The 22,515-nt window shown below is 35.6% G+C and overlaps 1 protein-coding gene across 1 annotated transcript in view; it reads right to left on the reverse strand.

Moving 5' to 3' along the window:
- Positions 1 to 4,878: 4,878 nt before the first annotated feature.
- The window catches only part of LOC125662623 (multiple epidermal growth factor-like domains protein 6), a 51,688-nt gene continuing 34,051 nt past the window's right edge, over positions 4,879 to 22,515 (reverse strand). The window contains exons 25-37 of the mRNA XM_056147733.1: positions 21,838 to 21,874; positions 19,276 to 19,373; positions 15,903 to 16,031; positions 15,208 to 15,347; positions 14,197 to 14,332; positions 13,751 to 13,900; positions 12,370 to 12,463; positions 11,370 to 11,443; positions 9,567 to 9,665; positions 9,229 to 9,354; positions 7,855 to 8,012; positions 6,432 to 6,567; positions 4,879 to 5,340 (exon numbers count right to left, since the gene is read on the reverse strand). Of these exons, the coding sequence (XP_056003708.1) occupies positions 5,269 to 5,340; positions 6,432 to 6,567; positions 7,855 to 8,012; positions 9,229 to 9,354; positions 9,567 to 9,665; positions 11,370 to 11,443; positions 12,370 to 12,463; positions 13,751 to 13,900; positions 14,197 to 14,332; positions 15,208 to 15,347; positions 15,903 to 16,031; positions 19,276 to 19,373; positions 21,838 to 21,874 (1,449 nt within the window). The 3' untranslated portion in view covers positions 4,879 to 5,268. The remainder of the gene's footprint in view (positions 5,341 to 6,431; positions 6,568 to 7,854; positions 8,013 to 9,228; positions 9,355 to 9,566; positions 9,666 to 11,369; positions 11,444 to 12,369; positions 12,464 to 13,750; positions 13,901 to 14,196; positions 14,333 to 15,207; positions 15,348 to 15,902; positions 16,032 to 19,275; positions 19,374 to 21,837; positions 21,875 to 22,515) is intronic.

Here is a 22,515-nt window from a genome sequence, read left to right on the forward strand (position 1 = left end):
CTCCAATTGTCAGCGACTATGTAAAATCTTGCCAACAATGTCAGAAACGTAAAATTTCCCGTATGCCTACTAAATCTGGTGTAACTTCATATCCCACACCAACAGCGCCTTTCGACGTATGGGAGATTGATTTGTATGGGCCATTACCCATTTCTACCCAGGGCAGTTCCTACATCTTTACGGCTGTCGACATGTTCAGCAAATATTTTGTTGCATTTCCAATCAAGACAAAAGACGCTATGACAGTCGCCCATGCATTTTTCAAGCTCATTACGACATTTGGGGTATGTAGTACAATTATCAGTGACCAGGGAAGTGAGTTTATAGCCAAGGTTACGTCCGAACTCTGCAAGATGCTGCACGTCGCCCAACAATTTACTCCGGCCTTTGCACACCATTGTCTTGGAGCCTGTGAATGTATGCATGCGACAATTGCTGAGAGACTAACACCTTACGTATCTACAGACAAAAGCAATTGGGAAAATTGTTTGTCATCTGTGGTGTTCTCAATTAATTGTTCTGTGAATACGAGTCTTGGATATTCTCCATATGAGATTGTATTTGGATGTAGACCTAAATTTCCTCTGGTGAATTACCACACGGAACCAGTGGAAATTAACAAGGACATTGCTACTTTTCTTGGTGACAAACTTAGAAAAATAAACATTATTCGGACGGAAATAATGGAAAACGTAAAGAAAGCCAAAGACACAATGTTAAACAATGCCAATACCAATCTCCGGCCATTAACACTACAAAAGAATGACTATGTATTTGTACAAAAGGAAAATGCGCACAAGCTTCAAAACCAATTTTCCGGACCTTATGTTGTACACAACATACCAAGTGCACATACTGTGTTACTCAAGGACCCAGTCACCAACAAAGAGCAAGATAACATTGTCCACATCAATCGCGTTAAGAAAGCTTTTGTTCGGTAACCTACTCCTTCTGACTTTTTCAGTGTGGTATCGGCGCGACAAGTAACACAGAAAGAACAAAGTTGTCAGACTGACGAGGTTACGGAACAACATTCAGTTCCTGCATGTCCAAAGCGCCCTCAACGGACTATTCGACCACCAATTCGTTACCGGGATGACAATCATGTGGACCCACGGACCATTGTCACCTTCACCGCATCTTCCGACAGTGATGGGTTTCACAGAGTCAAGAAAATCTTAGGCCAGCGATACTCTCCAAACGGATTACAGTATTTAATCCAGATTTCAGGCGAACCTGCGGATAATGCGTTTTGGGTTGCGACTTCATATTTGAACGCTAAAGCCAGAGTAGCTGTTCAGCAAAGACCCCCTCCCTTTATTGATTGAGCCATGATCCCCTTATTGTATATATGTGTAAATAATTTTCTTATGCTTGTTATGTGATTTTTTTTATTTTCATTGTGGCGCCTTGTATAGATTTTTTTTTTGATTTTATGATTATTGGATTTTGAGATCATTACTATTGCAGTGATTTATTGTTTATCATGATAGAAAGGCACAGCACTTTTGTCCGAGAATGTAAATTTGCTCTAGTTATCTAACTGCAGGAGCTCGTCTCGTGGTGCTGAGGAGATAATTTAATTAAGTTGAGTGACCGACTATGTGAGGGAGCAATGTTTACAAGCTCTGCTATTAATTACTATTTGATTGTGACTGTTTCAAAGTCGTTGTTTATCTAAGTACTTGTTTTAGCTGCTGTATATTATTGACTCCGTGTCTGCTTGTCGTTGTGAAACCATGGTACTTATATGATAGATGGTTATAAGTAATCATACGTGTCATTTAGGTTATACCGATTGTACAATTACATTTTAATATGTTTCTAATGTACAGCTTAGTACGAGAACATTGTTTTGAGTGTTTACTCATGTTGTAATATGTACATGGCAGTTTATTTTATTTTCATTTTATTTCCCCATTGTATTCATTTTTTTAAATTTTTAATTTGCATTTATTAACCCAATGTAAAATTGTTTTACAATTTTATTTTCTGTGGGCGGATGTTATGATTATGTATATTGAGGGTTTATAAATGACAAATTATTAATTATCAATCTATTTCCATATATTTGTTCTCTTAATTTTTGGTCTTGTTTGACATCTGTAATTGAAGTTTAATTATTTCATTTGATGTTTAGAAAGGGCATTTTTGCACATGTTAGCAATTTTTAATCCTTGACATCTCTTTCCTGTCTCAAGATATCAATGTCATTTACTCATACTTGTTATCAACTTTATGGTTAGATCTTAGGATTGTGTTCTTTGAATTTGTTATGCTTAGCTCTACCTAATTTCAGTATTGTAAATTAATGTCATACGGCTTTTCCCTGTTCTTGCAACTTTATTATCCTTAAGTTAATTGGCTGGTCAGTACGAATGTGGGCGGAGTTGTCAAAGATTAGATGTGTGTGAGTTTGTATGTGAGTCAATCTTCGAAATTTCTTTGTTAAATTCAGTTTGTTTCTAAAATGTATTTATGAATTAATATTTTTGGACTTATAATAAATTCTGAACTTTTTAAAACCGTTTTATCATTTGCAACAATATTACATTATTTTCACGGCTGGGTCGAGGCCTCTGCTGGTGGACTGTTAGTCCCCGAGGGTCTCTACAGCCCAGTAGCTAAGTACTTCGTTACTAGCTTGAAAATACGGATGTATATTCAATTGCTGTTACAAAATTTAGAAATTCATTTCAAAATTAAGGATTATCTCCCTAACTCTTATCCTTGGACGAATTTGGCTCCACTTTTTTGGCACACTGTTTTGGCTATATTTAGCTCTAAAACTGCATAGTTATTTCGGATTTCAAACATTTCGGTTGAGCATCACTGAAGAGACATTATTTGTCGAAATGCGCATCTGGTGCATCAAAATTGGTACCGTATAAGTTTTACATATATTCCTTTGTCACGAAATACGAGTTTTAGGAACTGATAATGTTCTATGAATTAACGAGCGAAAATAACCAACAGTGATCAATCTCAACATTATGCATAACATCAATAAAAACATTTAATGAAAAATGAAATAGATGGATGCACCAAAATTTTTCTTCTGGGAATCTACTTTTTCTATATATGAATAACAGTCTTCTTTATAGTTCACATTTCCTATGGTCGATATAACAATCTAGTATGCCAATACAACCTATCACTGGGCCAAATGCTGTCTGATGTGTTCCATGAAAGGTGAAGATAACGAACACTGATCAATCTCATAACTCCTTTAAGCAATACAAAATAGATAGTTGGTAACCTCTGAATATACCAGGCAAACACGGACCCCAGGATATACCAGAGGCGGGATCGGGTACCCAGGAATAGCAAACATCCCCGGTCCATACCATTTGTTAAGCAGCTCTTGGCACACTGATTTTGACTAGGGATAACTCTGTTTACCTGATCAAGATATAGGGCTCACGGTGGGTGTGACCGGTCTACAGGGGATGCTTACTCCTCCTAGGTATCTGACCCCGCCTCTGGTATTTCTTGGGGTCCGTGTTTGCCCAACTCTCTATTTTGCTTATGGGAGTTTCGAGACTGATCGCTGTTCTTTACCTCCACCTTTCATACATACTAAATCCAAAATTCGCATGTTGCGCAAGGCAGAAGGAAGCTAGATTTTCTACATTAATACACGAAAATATAGCATTTCAAATACTTACATCATCAAGTCCAATTCTAATATACTCAATATATGGTTCCGTTTCATTGATGGCTGCCACAATTTCACAGGGAAAGTGCGTTTTTCTGTAGTTCACGCCCCAACAGTCAGCAGGTCTGCCGAGACATTCATTAACACACTGCTGTAGTCCCACCATGGTAACCATAGAAACCACTGGACCGATATATCTCTCCCCATGAATTGGGTTGTAATCGGAACACCCCTCACCAAACAATACAACATTCAAAAGCAGCAATACACAATACAGCCTCTCCAATTCGAATGCTGAGTAATCCATGCTATATAATTTCAACAAGGATTTAAATTGTATGAAAAATAAATTTTCTAATTTGAGTACTGAAACCTCTTTAAACTCCACGTTTGTACATTTATGTTATATTTCTCAAATTTGTCAAAAAGACAAAATCGTCTGTGCAAGATATGTGTCAGTTGTTTTACAACCAAGAATTTTTAACTGATCATCTAATAAAAGCGTTGCTGAATAATGTGGGTTTATATTTGACATACATCTAATTTCTCTAGCTGTTGAAAAGGTATTTAACAAAAGAACGCAATCGATATACTGATTCAAATCCTCATGAAGATATTTATATATCATTTAGAATTAAATTTTCTTTTAATTGTGCGAAATTTATTCTAAAACGTCTAATGAGTCCAAGAATAAATACCACGCGGCAATTGCATTGTTACTGATTGAATAGTTGTTTGTCAATCAAACACGTGATTATCTCCGGTTGGATTTGATAATTGCAACCCATTAGATGCATTACTCAATTGCTTGAATAAGTTAGGAGATAAGATATGTTTTCGTAAATGTACTTTAAAATATTCCTCTATAAATCATATATAAGATAAGATGTTTTTTTAGATTCCTAAATACACGCCGGGAATTTATTATCGCATATTTTCACGAGAAACACCACACGCGAAAAAAACCCGCTTTAATGTTGAAATACATGTTAAAACGTTTGATCAATGAACCATTTGCGCATTCATGATCACGCGATTTGACATCCACGACATATTTCGTGATAGTACTTGCGTAAAATACGTAGTCTACATAAATTTAAATGTTGTCATCATATAACATTAACTTTGCATGTGTATCGCCTCAGATAAAAGAAATCTTGCTGAAATTTGACTTTCCTTTTGTGACAGATTCCTACACAATATCCAAGACAACACACTCATTGATTCTCTAAAGCTTCTTTTTATTACAAACTTGAAAAATAAACAAGTTGTTTAGCGAATGATGAGCGGGGTTATACATTCAAACTAGCATTACTGATTCACAACGCAATGCTTCACGTAACGAGATAAAATGGTAAGACAATATAATCATGAATAAAAATGTACTATTATGTGAATGGATTATTTTGCAGTTGACGGCATCAGATAATAATTTAGACTTGCATGTCAGTGCATGTCAGTGATATATACATTCAATGTTTTGTAAATAACATTTTGGTTTTAAATCTCAGTTGGTGATGTTGTCAATGCACACTGATCAAACGGAATCCTAAAAATAGCAAAGTGACCCATTGTCTCAAAAGATCACCAATGGACACACCAGACTCGGCTCAGGTATTTGCGTACACATTGTCCCTGTTCAAGTATTCTTCCACAGCACCAATGCAAAATTTGAATTCCTGCTGAAAAAAATAATGTTCTTTTACATTATGTTCATTATTGTTAGTACTAGGACACTTAAATCGTTTTACGTAGAAGTCACCGCTGCTAATTTTTCATAGACAGGTTATGAAATCTTTGTATTTCCTTATTGAGAACAAAAATATCAGTTAAACTACTGGGTGCTATTCCAATTAAGTTTTGACCTACTTCGTATGACGAAGGGCAAGGATCGATAACCGTTGAAATACTGTTAAAACAATGTGGGAATGAAGGGTTTCGTGATATATAAGGCACATGGTCAGTCATCTTGACCTTTACAAAATGATCTTGAGTAACCTTTGTCTGAAAATCATTTGCGTATGATTACTTATTTGTTTGATGTATGAGCAACAGCTGCTCTGAAACTGTTGAAATGAGGACGTTTTTCCCTATATAAGATATGCATTCTGAATTACCTTGGTCTTTCAAAAATAACCTTTGTTCAAAGAAACCCTACCCCATGGAATATTTGTGATCGATTAAGATCAATTGCTGTTGAAAGGTTTAAGAGATGGAGAGTTTTACATTAAAAACTGTTGAGATAAGAGAGTTTTATATCTTCTAAGTAACATTGGTCTTTCACAACTGACCTTGACAGACCTTAGTTCACAAGTCCCTGTCTCAAGGAACATATGATATCAAATATATCAGTTTCTGACTGACGGTTTAGGAGATGTAAGCTCGGACGAACGAAAGCACGGACTGAAGGAAAGATGGAAGGGCGGACAAACAACACAGTGACTACAAGCTCCTGCGAAATATTTTTCATTTGGACATATTGCCAATTTTTTTTATCAAAAACGTCGATTGTGAAACTTCTAAAACCTTGTTAAGTTATAAGGTATCTGGGGTTGCATGTACAATTCGAATGATACTATTGTGTCACTATATACATTATTATACAATTGATACATAACAAATATTATTAACAATATTGGAGGGTGTAATATTAACAAGTAGTTATATAAATCCGAAAAGAAAAATAATTCCAAAAAAAAAATCGTTCACTGTTTATGTGTAGGGATTTTGGTTTGAGAAAACAAACTTTGCACGAGAATATTTTAACATTTACCAAGCTGGATATCATTTCCGGTCTGCGTATTTGTAGCTGCCGGACGACGGTAAACATGTCGACCTCGTCGTCCTGTTGTAGTTGTTGTATGGCATTATACACAGCACAGAACATCCCACATCCGGTTACTCCGTCCCTTATACAACGAAACAATGAAAAAATGCTGCTTATCTTGAATATATCACATTAAATGGATTCCAAACAAAACAATCTAAAAATTTTGCTCATTTAAGTAAGATTTTGATGGATTGAATGTAGATATATTTGTTAAATATTTCGACACGTACATGATATTCAATTTGTGAAAATTAACATCTAAAAATCATACCTGTTCTACCGAATTGTATACTGTAGATTACTAAATGTACGCGAGGAGTTTATCATCGCATACTTTAGCGAGAGGCATCTCGCGAAATAGAAATACTCACTTTTATTTTTTCTGTGGTTAAAATTCATGTAAGAATCCCAGATTAACAGACTACACGCGAATTTATGTTCGCGTGATTTCACGTATGCGAGTCATTTCGCGATATTAAGTAATCTACAGTGCATATCAGTATTGCACGAAAGCGTAAACATAGATACATCGAAGTACACATGTCACTATCCTATTAAGATGTATACATTCAAATGTCCAACTGAAGTGTGTTTATTCAAATATCCTATGGAAGTGTATACATTCAAATATCTTATTGAAGTGTATGAACGGTGAACACTACGTACAGTGATCAATCTCATAAATCCTATTAGCAATACAAATTAGAGAGTTGAGCAAATACGGACCCCTGGATATATCAGGTGGGATCACGAGCCTAGGAGAAGTAAGCATCACCTGTCGACCAGTCACACCCGCCGTGAGCCCCACACCTTGATCAGGTAAAGGAAGCTACCCGTAGTCAAAATCAGTGTGCCAAGAACGGCCTAATAATTGGTATGTGTTCAAATATCCTACCAAAGTGTATGCATTTAAATGTGATATAATTACAATCCACATTAATATTCCCATTTGTTTTCAATGAGCACCCTTTGCATTTCCCCCATATGGAAGCAAATTTCTCACTAGCATGTAAATAAATGACGTCGGTGTGTTTGGATTTCCGTTAGACAGTATTTCTGATATTTCAATTATATTTTTTCGTTTTGATTTCAGATATAAATATACGAATTTATTGTCTAATTTGCTAGCCATGATGTTAACCACCTACACATACCAAACAAATTAGAGTGTTAACTTATTTATCCTACCAAGTGTACATCCGTAAACATCCTTCTATGTAAACATGAACAACAAGAAAAATCGCCATGAGCGATGAATAAACCTATTGTAAGTTTAATCTCAGTTCAAAGAAGAACATGTAAAAGAATCTATCAGAATCAGTCAAGTATGTCGGCGTAGCTACATCTAGATTCATGAAATTCATACCTGGACAGGATTAATACTTTGCCATCGCTCGTCTTCTCGCGGTCCAGCTGGATTTGTGTAACCATGTCAACAAGGACAATGTGGTCACTAGGCAGAAGCTCGTTAAGATCCCATGTCAGGAACTCGTACACTTCAACACGGTGAGGCTCGGAATTTGTCTACAGAAAATTAAAAGCAATACGATATTTTCCAAAGTATATGTGTATATTGCTTAGCATGCACTAACTTCAGGAATAAAAAAACAACACAACCTAAGTATATAAATCGAAATATTGTTGATAGTCATTATCAGGCGAATGAGTGTGTTGACTGGATGCATGTATCTGTGTTGTTGAAGGTAACTCCATTCTTCTAGAATCATAGGTTCAATGTTACGTTTGATTGTTGATTCATTAAATGATATTTCTTAGTGACAAACAAAAATTATAAAATAAGTATGTTGTGGTATTGATATTTTTTTTTATCAATTAGGGCACATATACCTGTATCAGCGTCAGAAAATTCCAATTTTCCTTAAACAGCATTATCAAAATTTCACAAAATCTGGTTGAGGCGATATAATATTATTCAAAACAATGTTATGATATCTGCAAAATGTTTGTGAAAAGTTGAGAAAATCTATCGCATAATGGACTTAATAAATGATTTCGTGAAAACAGAGTTATTGCCATTGGATTTGATATTTTGAGACATAATTGAGTAGTCATATATAACTTTAGAAATGTTTTATGATTAAGAAGATTTTTTACAATAACTATTGAAAAAAGATCCCAATAAATTTCATGTTCCTGACATGCATAAATCTTATGAAATCATTGACTTTGTAAAATCTTATGACGTCATAGGAGGATGAAACTACGTTAAAATCAAGAGCGGATCAAGATGTTGTCAAAGGTAGGAAATGGGGGTGGATTACGACTTAAGCTTGTAAAAGATAACGAACAGTGATCAATCTCGTAACTCCTATACCGAATACAAATTAGAGAGTTGGGCAGACACGGACCCCTGGATATACCAAAGGTGGGATCAGGTGCCAAGGAGGAGTTAGCATCCCCTGTCGACCGCTCATACCCGCCGTGAGTCCTATATCTTGATCAAGCAAACAGTTATCCATAGTCAAAATCAGTGTGCCAAGAAATGCCTAACAATCGTCATGGGGTCAAGAAGGAAAAATGGTAAAAATGATTTTATTTCCTAACATTCTTCTATCTGAGGGATGGGGATAGTGCAACCTTCCTAATCCCTTTCTCTAGACCCATCACTGCTAATCTGAATAGAAATTTAGAACACAATACAGATACGGTAAGATGGCGGTTCGGTGGTATGTACACGAACTCATAAAATTAATTGAAATTGAATTTCACTTAAACTTACATCGGTCTTCCAAATCTTTAATGTCGTTTTCCTGACGGTTTTAGATATACTGCATTGAGTTTCCTTTTCAATTTCGAAAGGGGGTTCCTGAATTCTTTCATTTGTCATATCCACCCAGGAAGATATCTGGAATGAGTTAAATATGACGTCATGATACACTGTGTACAGCAATTGCATTATATTTTCTGCGTTAAATGAATAGGCGGATCAAATTTCAAAAGTTGTATTGCAAGATATTAAGGGTTTTCGCTTGTCTGAACGGCCAGATCGTGAAACATAAAAACGAGAATACATATAATTAAATAGAAAATAAAAAATAAAATGTAGACACTATTTACCTCTTCGATACTTCTGATTGGATGAATGCTGACTAGTAACGTCGTATCTTGGTCCACTAGGAGACGTATTAAGTCTACTGCAGCTCCCTCTACTGGGAACTATGCGCATATAAATTCATCTGCTTTCGTGTATGACTGATGGGTAAAAAATAGACATGCTTTCAAATGAATATCTTTGAATAAACATCGATCGCTCTATCACAATTCCTTCTTGGTCATCACTTTCCACATCAAATTACATGGACGCCTCTCATAATCATCGATCGCATAAACCTAGTGATTAGATCCTCGCTTCGAATCTGGGAGATTGTAAATTCGATCCCCGGCAGTTGTTTAAAATTGTTACTAATTACTGCTCATACTGTTCAGTCGTCACGTGTTTGACACAAGAAGTAAAAAACATGAATCTATAAACTAAACATCGTGCACAAGTAAGAATGTTTCTTTCTGCAGTTGCTGGTATAGAATTAAACGGCCCTAATTTCAGTGTACGATTCTCCACGTTCGGCATACTTCGACAGATTCCGGTACCCTAAATCTAGCCTCGGATGTATGACGTTAAGTGATACGTAGCTACACCTATGCAGTCGTCTGTTTACTCTCCCGGGAAAACTTCCACTTTCAGAAAGTAGTCATCAAATATGTTTTTTAAATGAATATAACGAGTTTTCCTTAGAAAACTGCCCTCTATTTCGAGAAAAAAAAGTTACAAACATTGCGAGCGTTATTAAAATATGATAAAATGGACCTGTGGGATCTGTCATTAGTTCCAGTTGATCAGTGATGTTATACGTCACTGAATACACACTATGGCGGAAATATGGCGGAAAACATCATACACCCGAGGTTAGATGGAATCGACCGAGGTGATCCGAGTGCGATTCTCTATTGAGGTCCAAAACAGCAAATAAAGTCCGTAAGGTTCGACAGTCCTCTACTATTTCTTTTGCAACAAATCTCGGTCTTTCCGAAAATTGGTTATGTGATTATGCGTAGTTGAACGGTCTAAGCTAGTATTTCTATTTTGTTGACGTTAGCTCTGTATAAAGCATGACGTCATTTTAGTGTCGAAATGTTTTGTTGTAAACTTGTGATTCACTATTTCAATGAAAGAAAAACAACAACAAGGTATGTGTTTTTTTATATTTCTTTTAGAAAATCTAATAAGATATTCTGAAAGAAGCAAAATTACATTATTGTCTCCCCAAGCAAAATCGATTTTAATTTGATAAGATTCATTTTATATCATCAACATTATTCATATCGTATAAACAAGGTTGCCGTTTAAACCCACTATATGACGTCCTAGGAATGAGGTCACGATACGTTGAGCTATTCTGTTACATTTTGTGCTATGACAATATTGGTCCACAGTCATATAAAATTCATATTATGTATAGAATTATTCATCAAACCCGTTTTACTTAATTAAAATACTAGAAATGAATGTAATGTTTACTCATTCTATGCGATATACGGTAAAATGGGAGAGTTTACGCTATTTTAAAAACCGTCCCGCCCTTTTCCAAACACTTTAACACGTACATGTAATGTAAAACTTTAATGTTCAGTTTTGATTGGGTGAAGATAGACCCCAATCCAATATAGGGAAAATTTCACAGGACAAATTTCACCATACGTAGCCTTGGCGATATTGGATTACATTTAATTGATCAGCTGCGAGTTTTACTTGGTTCTGAATCATTTGAAATTCCACGTCTGAATTAATCTATCGCCCCCCCCCCTCCATCCTATCATCAAGCGGAAGTCCTATCTATTGTAGTTCTAATGGTGCAGCCTTACCGAAATACTAACGGCATTGTAGTAATTTGCTCTTCCTGGTACAAATGATGATGGACACACCGCATACTTGTTCACTGCAAAATACACGAATATAAACCTACGTGTTATCATGCACTGTCACCGAAACCTCTCAGAAACATTCTGCATGCGTGGTAACTTGCATCCGTATTATATTTCTCAATACATTTTTCCGTGTTATATTGTTATAACGGGATCTTTACTTCTCCTAGACACTTGATCCCACCTCTGGTGTGTCCAGGGGTCCGTCTTTGCCCAACTATCTATTTTGTATTGCTTATGGGAGTTATGAGATTGATCAATGTTCGTTATCTTCGCCTTGCATTGTTCAATAACTTCCATCCATGTATATTGTTAAATAGCATTCATTCGTGTTGCATTAAACAATAACTTTATCTGTGTCCTGTTACTCAATATTTACATTCACTAAATCATTTCTCTTGTATTTCGTTTGAAATTAACATTTCTGTCATCTGTAACAATGAATGAATGTTTGTTGTAAACTAGTTCGATGTGGTTTTTAGTACCATCTGCCTGTGTAATCATTACCAAATATGTAGCGTTATCAAGATCAAAAAGTGCATTGGCTGTGCCGTTTATCGTAGCGAATGGGTCAACCGTGTGATATTTTAGTACTTAAATCTAGTTTATATTTTAAAGCAATACATTAAGACATAAATATAAGCAATAAAATGTGTTAATTGTTTCATGTGGGTGGTGAAGGCAGCAATCACTACAGAAACAAATGAATTACTCACTTACGCGATTGTTTTTCTACAATGCTAGCTACCTTCATCACCAAAAGAAAGCATTTTACTGTTTAAACTACTTTTATACATGTTATATTGCTCAACGACTCACATCCATATGATATTGCCCAATAACTTCCATCGGTGTTGTATTACTCAACTGCTTTCATCTGTGTCGTATTACCCAAGCATGAATCATTATTATCTACTGTCATACAAAGAATCATAGGTACCTGGTAACACAGTCTTCACATAATTCATCTCCATGTGATCTTGCCCTGTTGTGTAGTCATCTGCTTCATATGAAGGTTTTATGTTACCGAGTCGCTGTAATCGTCAAAACAAAATTCATATTCCAGGTATCGATGTTTAAATGTCTGCATGTATGACACAATTCAGTACTTGGGTTCATTTCAATTCGTAAGAGCCAGTGATATTACACGATTTCTCTACAGTCTACAGTTTTCTTTTTGGAATGTATTTTTCGTCGATTGTTAACAATTTACGATTTCGTTTAGATGCATTTCGTGGAATGCCAAACGTTTCGTTGGCAGCTACAAGTATTTTTGTGCATTACACAATTCATAATTTCGTTGGGACGTACTGGTATTTTCGTCGATTTCCAACAATTTACGATTTCGTTTAGATGCATTTCGTGGAATATCAAATGTTTCGTCGACACTTACAAGTATTTTTGTGCATTGCACGATTCACAATTTCGTTGGGACGTACTGGTATTTTCGTTGATTGCCAACAATTTATATTTTCGTTTAGAGGCATTTCGTAAATTGCAAACAGTTTATAGTTTCGTTGACTGGAATTAGTATTTTGGGCTTTTCTGATAGTTTATAGTTTCGTTGAGTTCGCTAGTATTCTAGTGTATTCCCAACATCTCACAATTTCTCTCCTACTAGTATTTGTGACCATTGTCAAGCATGTACAGTTTCGTTATTATGTATTTTCGTTGACTGATGGCAGTTTCCTATTCGTAGGAATGTATTTGCGTCGACTTTACCCATGTGAGACAGCCATGTGAGATTTTCCTGTCTCATACTGCTGCGACGTCGTTTGATTGTGACGTCATATATTTTCTATGATTTATGTTACACAGTGAAGTAAAAATATTTTGCATTGTTTTCTTTAAATTTTAATGTAGTATAGATTTCTGGTGGACAACCTTAGGTTTTTTAGTTTACATTGTAGTGTAAACCATTTTCGGGCACGCTTTTTTTGCTTATCTAATTAGTTTTTACATCGAAGTTCAAATGAGGATTTTGATTATTCAGAATTTTCTGAAAGCTCCTAAATTTATGCACTAAACTGTAGGTAAAATGCGAGAAAAATAATCCTTCATTATTTACTCGTGTGGGATAGGGAAATTCCACCTCTGGGACAAGATGCGCTGTCTAGGACTCGGCAAAGCCCCGAGTTTTCCTATCCCACACTCGTACTAATGAAGGATTCTGTTAATCTAGGGAAATCAAGTGTCCCGCGAAATATACTAATTCCAAGCACATGTTCTATGTTTAAAGACCTATCCTTGGTTACAGATGAAATAATTCAATTTAGTGAACGCTAGTAACGTATAATTGAATGAATTCTGATAAAAATTACCTGAAATTCCTCATACATGATGTTATTATTAATATCTCCAGATTCCTTTGAAACTTCAGCATAAGAAGATATAAAATCTGTTCTCTTGACAGGGGATATATTTTCTTGTAGTCCATGATTCAACGCTTTGTAGAGAAAAACATATTGCCCCTGGAAATGATCAGATTCATTTATTGTTATCAAATAATACATCATACTGACCTACGTATTCTTACGTAACTAAATGGCAAAAACGAATAATTTTTTTTTTTAAATATTCAAGATACGATCTTGATATTGAAGACATGGTAAAAAAACCAACAACAAAAAAACAAAACAACCAAAGATATTAATGGAAAGTTTGTTTATTACTTTTATGCCAGCGTTTATCTAATCAAACTGGTTTACTTTTTTGCGATAATTCCTCGTCATTTATATCAAGTGATTGCTAACAAGTATTTACTCACCACGTTCTGAATCATAGACATCCTATCCCCTCGCATGGCCTTTACATACTCAACGACGTTGACAGACCCACTTTGTTTTCCCGATCTGATCAGGGCATCGAGCGCTATGAATGTGCCGGTTCTCCCGATCCCAGCGCTGCAATAAAATGCATCTTATTTCACACAAAAATTGAGCATGCGCGTGGATTCTGTCATCTTGATACATATGTGTTTGCGATTGTTAGTGCGGAGACTGAGTTTTACAGGCGACGCGTTAACTAGCAGGTGTTTACCACAGCTAAATCTGCATTTTAACGTCAGAAACAAACAAAAGTTAAAGATAAGAATATAGTTATTCACATTTCGGTTGATCATCACTGAAGAGACATTATTTGTCGAAATGCGCATCTGGTGCATCAAAATTGGTACCGTATAAGTTTTACATTATGACCCCTGGGTCGAGGCCTCTGCTGGTGGACTGTTAGTCCTCGAGGGTCTCTACAGCCCAGTAGCTAAGTACTTCGTTACTAGCTTGAAAATACGGATGTATATTTAATTGCTGTTATAAAATTTAGAAATTGATTTCAAAATTAAGGATCATCTCCCTCATGCATAGCTCTTATCCTTGGACGAATTTGGCTCCACTTTTTTGACACGCTGTTTTTGGCTATATTTAGCTCTAAAACTTCATAGTTATTTCGGATTTCAAACATTTCGGTTGAGCATCACTGAAGAGACATTATTTGTCGAAATGCGCATCTGGTGCATCAAAATTGGTACCGTATAAGTTTTACATTGTAATACAAAATATGTATTCCTGTGGTGTCCATGTCTTATTTCGTTGAGTTATCTTTTTTGTGAAAAACGTCATGGAATGCTTACTGTTAACGTCATGTTTTTATATCATTCTTCAATGACGTCACGATGGAAAGCTTTACGTCTAGTTAATGATCGTTTAACTTTATCATATATTAGTACATTAACGAATGAAAATGCAGACTACAAACAGTTGCATTAGAATTAATATATTACCTGCAATGGACAAGAATAGGTTTATCTGTAGAGGAATTAGTCCGCATCACGTGACTCTGGAATACATTTAGATGGAGCGGATCCGGAGTGCCATGATCCGGCCAGTGTGTGTAGTGAAACTGAACTACTGTTCTGGACGTCTACAATGAATTATTCAGTCTACTGTATGCTTGCCATAACTTCATGCATCCAATAGGTATCATAAAGTTCTATATGTATTTCAGAATATCACGTGAACGTGTTTAGTTCTTTTAGTAAGTTCCGTATGTCATTGTGATCAGCTAGGAAGAATACACAGTTTTCACTATTTATGACACAGATACACGCAAAACATTAACAAATGCCCATGCGGAACAAAAACAAACACACAAACGTACTAATGACAACCCTCTGTTACCGCTATCTCTGGACAATCGTGGTAGCTCAGAGCGGTAGAGCGTTTGCGTCGTAACCAGGAGGTCGTAAGTCGGAGACCCGCTCGTGTCATAGCCGTGTCAAACCTAAGGCGTTAACACAGATAGCGATTGTTACTTCGCCAAACGCTCGGAAAATCACGGGTCTTTCGGATATGACCTTTAAAAGGGAGATCCTATGTCGGGGCAGATATCCGCATGCTAAAGAACCCTCATTGATATGACCCTGAGTGCTAAGCATAGGTCCAAAATGTGTGATATTTCACCTGAAATACAACATACCTCCTTTGTCGTTAAGGTTAGTCGACGTACAATGTAATAAGCATATGTATTGACACTTTTCGAGGTGATGACAAGGTTGCTGAATTTCCTACATTCTTCATTTTCAGGCCAATACTGCTCACATTTTGTCTAATAAAAAAAGAAGAAATTCTCAACATTCAATGGTGATTTATTAACTATATAGAAGGAGCATCAAGTTTTCAATTTAAAAAAAAACACAACGTAATTATAGTAGATGAAATGTAAAAACATCATGTTTGCAACAAAATGCAATGATAATCATAATGAAGTTTAATAATTTTAATGAACGAGTGAAGATAACGAAATGTGATCAATCTTAAAACTCCTATCAGCAATACAAAATAGAGAGTTCGACAACAGGCACAACAGGACACACAAGAGGTCACATCACGTCCTACGAGAAGTAATATTCCCTGTCGACCGGTCACACCCGCCATGAGCCCCATATCTTGATTAGGTAAAACGAGTGATACGTACGTAGTCAAAATCAGGATGTAAAGAACGGCCTGACAATTGCTATGACACACATTTTACAGCATCTAAGCCAATGAAAGCTGGGTGTTTTTTAAATGATATCGTTATAACAACCATGGCATTTTTTTTGCAAAATGATTCAACGAGTCTGTTAAATATCCTGTTTGTTAGTAGATTGTCCTAATTCATAGATTAATTATATACAGGGCATGCTCTCGTTGAGAGACATAGACTCCCCACACAGGTGACATTGGTCTGTCTTTACTTTGCCCATAATTTATAGAAAACATGAGATTCATCACTGTACGTTATCTTCACTTAATCGTAGTCGTTATAATCATTTGTTAGATTACATCTAATGCTTTGAAAATAATGTCTTTAATGGATGAATGTGTCCTCTCATCATTTTATAAAATATAGACAACAAATAGTGATCAATCTTATAACTCCTATCAAGGTGAAGATAACGAACAGTGATCTGAATTGATCAATCTCATAACTCCTATAAGCAATACAAAATATTTAGTTTAGCAAACACGGATCCCTGGGCACACCAGAGGTAGGACCAGGTGCCCAGAAGGAGTAAGCATTCCCTGTCGACCGGTCACACCCGCTGTGAGCCCTCTATCCTGATAAGGTAAATGGAGCTATATGTAGTCAAAATCAGCGTGCCAGGAACCTATAATGGAATCTGTATGACGCCACACATTCATATCATTTTGTTTAAATTATTTTTCTACCTTGGTGCCAAACTGACATAAGCAACCACAAATCAATTATTGCATTAATGACCACGCCCTCTAATAATTTTGATATAAAAATAACGCTAGTAGATTGAATACATAAATTTTTTCGCACTTTAAATGCGGAAGAGTTCGAAAACCTCAATCGTGAACAGAGTTATGGCATGTTTCCAGAGTACACAAAACTAAATGTGACTTCCCTTCCTTCTGCGTACAGTAATTGATCGTAATAGTTATTTCGTGGAAACTAAGCGATAATTAGCAAAATACGAATTTACAGTTGGGCCCCATTTGTTTATAAATGAATTATTCACCATTTACAACCAATACACGGGCGTCAATCTGTATAAAACATTTGTATTGTCTTATCAACATTTTACCCTTATTCTATTTACATCATCCGATGTTGCAATATTGGACAATATCGATTGCAGAAAAATATAGCCAGGTTTGGTTTAATTTTATGCCCTTTTCTATGTATTCATATTTCTTTTTGTTTTTTTAGTTTTTATAGCTTTACATGTAAAGTGCTTTAGGGTAATTAGCTTACTTAAAAAAGCGCCATATGAATGTACAATAATAATGAGTCTTGGAATATACAAAGTCTGCAGGATGTGTTGCATTTAACTCAAGTGATACTTTAATTAAAATCATAATGAAATGCACATCACTTGAGGCAAATGGTCATAACTGAGGTTAACCTTACGTCTAGGCGGAATGAATAAGGAAATATTGTGTGTCGTATATAGCAGAGTGTGCTCCACTTTCTAACACCTCCTAAGCACCTGATCCTACCTCTGGTGTGTCCAGGGGTCCATGTTTGTCCAAATTTCTATTTTGTATTGCTTATAGGAGTTATGAAATTGATCACTGTTCGTTATCTTCGCCTTTCACTCGCTATTCGTAATTAGAAGTAGTGGTCAAGACTACTTAGTTAACAATACAAAGATAAAAAAAACCCAGACCAGACACAAGCAGATACTTCCTTTGAAGGTAACGAACAGTGATCAATCTCATAACTCCTCCAAGCATGCAATACAAAATAGATAGTTGGGCAAACACGGACCCTGGACACGCCAGAGGTGGGATCAGGTGCCTAGGAAGAGTAAGCATCTCCTGTCGACCGGTGATGACGTATTGAAATTCGATAGCATATAACACAACAGTGACACATGCAAGGTGAAGATAACGAACAGTGATCAATCTCATAACTCCTACAAGCAATACAAAATAGATAGTTGGGCAAACACGGACCCCTGGACACACCAGAGGTGGGATCAAGTGTCTAGGAGGAGTAAGCATCCCCTGTTGACCGGTCACACCCGCCGTGAGCCCCATATCCTGATCAGGTAAACGGAGTTATCCGCAGTCAAAATCAGTGTGCCAAGAACGGCTTAACAATCGGTATGAAACACGTCAGACAGCATTTGACCCAATACGAGGTTGTATTAACGAACTAGATCGTTATAACGACCATAGAATTTGCGAAATGCTGACTTCAATCGAGACTGTTGAAATCCCTGTACCATCAACTTGTTTGTCAGTAGTTTACCTCGATTTAAAAACTGACTATACCCAGAACAAGCTCTTGCCTATCGAATCAGTTGAGATATATAAACACCATATGCAGGTGATAATGGAATATTGCTACATAAATGTGGGAAGTTGACGATGGAGAAGCTGAAATCATCCCGTTTGTCATACAGTTGAGTTGTCAGTTTGCCGTTAATGTCTACTTTCAATAAAATATCTAAGTATGAAGTAGAAGTGGACGACTCTGTGGTGTCCTTTATTTCGAGCTCACAGGGATATATCAAATCGACATATGAATGAAAACTATCATTGTTAATAGACAAAACGTCATCGATATATCTAAAAGTCGAATTGAAGGTTACAGCGAGAGATTTGTTCTTCTCACGTAGAAGTTTTTGAATAAATTCTGCTTGATATGAATATAAAAACAGGTCAGCTAACAAAGGAGCACAATTCGTGCCCATGGGAATTCCAACAGACTGTTGGAAGACCTGATCACCAAAGACCACGAAGATATTGTCAATGAGGAACTCTAGCATATTTTTTATTTCAACTTCAGAGTACTTGTGCGTGGAATCATATCGCTGTTCTGAAATTCATACCTTTAAACCTTCTTTCAGATTGGTCAACATAACGATTTGCGAAACGTTTTCCTGCACAATCATTCGCCAAAAGTCGGCCACCGTGTTACTTTTGGGACCTGGAATAGTCATTGTTTTATCATTGAAATATAATGTTACAATTCAACTTGGTCCAATTAAAGTAATGATTTCTTCATTGGATTTGGTGAACGAATATATAATACACAATGTCGGGAAAAGTTGGCATGGTGTGTACGGTATCTGTTTAATAAAGAGACTTGGAATTCTTTGAAACTGTTCAATATTCACGTTACTAGTCGTTTTCAGAAATAAATCTTTGTTGTTATCATGTATTTTGATTCTCAATAAAAACACCGTTATAACAAACCTTCATGTAAAGTGTATTGTTTGCATAATGAGAAACACACAATGAAATCATGTTCGATGTACATGTAATGAGGTTTGATGTACATGTAATGAGGTTTAATGTACATGTAATTAGGTTTGATGTACATGTTATGAGGTTTGGTGTACATGTAATGAGGTTTGATGTACATGTAATGAGGTTTGATGTACATGTGATTAGGTTTGATGTACATGTAATGAGGTTTGATGTACATGTTATGAGGTTTGTTGTACATGTAATGGGGTTTGATGTACATGTAATGAGGTTTGGTGTACATGTAATGAGGTTTGATGTACATGTAATGAGGTTTGATGTACATGTTATGAGGTTTGGTGTACATGTAATGAGGTTTGATGTACATGTGATTAGGTTTGATGTACATGTAATGAGGTTTGATGTACATGTGATTAGGTTTGATGTACATGTAATGAGGTTTGATGTACATGTTATGAGGTTTGATGTACATGTTATGAGGTTTGATGTACATCTATTTGAGATTCATTCATTATAATATTGTATAACGTCCTTCTCAAGAATATTTCACTCATATAGAGACGTCACCATTGCTGGTCAAGGGCTGCAAAATCTAGGCCTATGTTCGGCGCTTACAGCCTTTAAGCAGGAAGTGATCTTTATCGTGTCACACCTGCTTTGAGACGGGTCCTCGGTTTTTTGCGGTATCATCTGAGGAACCGCCCCTTACAACAAGGAAGGGGTACTGAGGACCTATTCTAAACAGTTTGATATACATATATGTTGGATACATACATATATATCTGGGTACAGATGTACATATATTTCTTGAATGTTAGTGTTTGGTTTTACAGCACGCAAATGACATGGGAACCATTACAAATAATAAGGACATGTTAATGAGAGCGTTTATGTGTTCATAGGAATAACTGCTATAATAGTCGTGTCATGCGTTTTAGTTTTAGATGCATTAACTAATTGTTAAAGTAGTTTGTTTTATATTTGTTGAAACATCTTGACCACACTGACAAATTTGAAATATGTGGAGTTGTTGACCTTGTTGGCTCATTTTTCTATGAAGGTGCCGACCGGGTTCGATTGCCAGTATCCAGATGGCTGAATTTAGCACCGGACTAGAGATTCAGGATGCATAGGTTAAAATCCTACTCTAGTCCTATGCATTTTTCCCATCGTGTTAAATTTGGTGCCACGAGCTAACCTCTTGAATTGACGTGTAATACGTCCAGTGATTGGGAAAGGCTTGCACTACGCGCCACAGTTTCATTGAAGTAAAAAATGGTGCCTTAAAGGGAAAGGCAACCCTAACCACATTGTTGTTTTTATGAATGAAGTATTACTCACTGATATCGATATGATCAGGAATAAAAAATGACTGATTCCACGAATTTTCATATCAAAAGTTATATCACGAATATCTACAAGTGCAATTACAAAGTATTGGCTCTAGTATCTTTTATTACAAATTGTAGTGGAAATATTTCTATTTCCTCATGAATGCAATGTAGTTTTGAACAATGTACATATAGATGTAAGTATGACACCTATTCTAACGTGTGGGAAGTCCGACAGACATGAAAATAAATTAGAAAATACAATACGAAATCAGTTTTTTCTTCTGAAAATACATAAGGGTATGGACTCACAACGCTTTACGCCGGCTTACTTTTCATGCTTCGGTATGTTGGCCTGACGCATCGCAGTTCACGTTCTCATGTATTTTCAATAATGAAACGTATTTCTTAAGAGGATGCTTAACGATTTTCAAAAATCCATTTGATAGAAGCTCATCGTACTTGTTTTGTAAACAAAAATTTAGTTATTCATTACAAATTGTAGAATATCTGTGGTTACCTATCTAAGTTTAACTTACATGTATGTATCACATTTCAAGTATTCTTTAGGTAAAATGTGTCATTCTATGGTTAAGGTGCTTAAAGCTAAACAATTATCCTTTCACTAGTTAGTAAACTAATATTTAAAAAATGCTCGAGTCTTTTTACGTAACACAGAGCTAAGGCTAAAATAGTACTTTTATTCTTAAATTAAGAAGGTTAAAAAATCTTGGTTTTCAAGTTTAAATGAGTTATACTTTGAAATGACAAAACAATTTAATTGATAAAAAGGTGCTCCAGTCCCTATAATCATATTACGGTCAACGTGTATCAGACTGATGAGAATCTCACCTTGACTTGCGATATATGATCGGCGGCCTTTCGTGTCCTACAGGTAATGATAAACAATAAATCAACATAATGAAACTGTCGCTATGAAAGAGAACAAGACAGAATAAGATTTAAAAATCTTCTCCAATGACAGCTGAAAGAAATCAAACGTGTTTTAATATCACAATCAATACTGCAGTCCATGTAATAATGAAACTTTGCAAAATTAGTATACGACTACAAAATTAATATAGAGATATAAAATTAGTATACAATTACAAAATTAGTATACAACTACAAAATTAGTATACAACTACAAAATTAGTGTACAACTACAAAATTAATATAGAGATATAAAATTAGTATACAACTACAAAATTAGTATACAACTATAAAATTAGTATACAACTACAGAATTAGTATACAACTACAAAATTAGTACACAAATACAAAATTAGTATACAAATACAAAATTAGTATACAACTACAAAATTAGTATACAAATACAAAATTAGTATAGAGATACAAAATTTATATACAAATACAGAAATTATAATAATTTACATAATTAGTGTACACATACAAAAATAGTATATAATACAAAATTAGTATACAACTACAAAATCAGAATACAAATACAAAATTAGTATAGAGATGCAAAATTTATAGACAAATACAGAATTAGAATAAGTTACAAAA

Source organism: Ostrea edulis, chromosome 8 (genome assembly GCF_947568905.1).
Source record: "Ostrea edulis chromosome 8, xbOstEdul1.1, whole genome shotgun sequence".
NCBI classification, from domain to species: domain Eukaryota; kingdom Metazoa; phylum Mollusca; class Bivalvia; order Ostreida; family Ostreidae; genus Ostrea; species Ostrea edulis.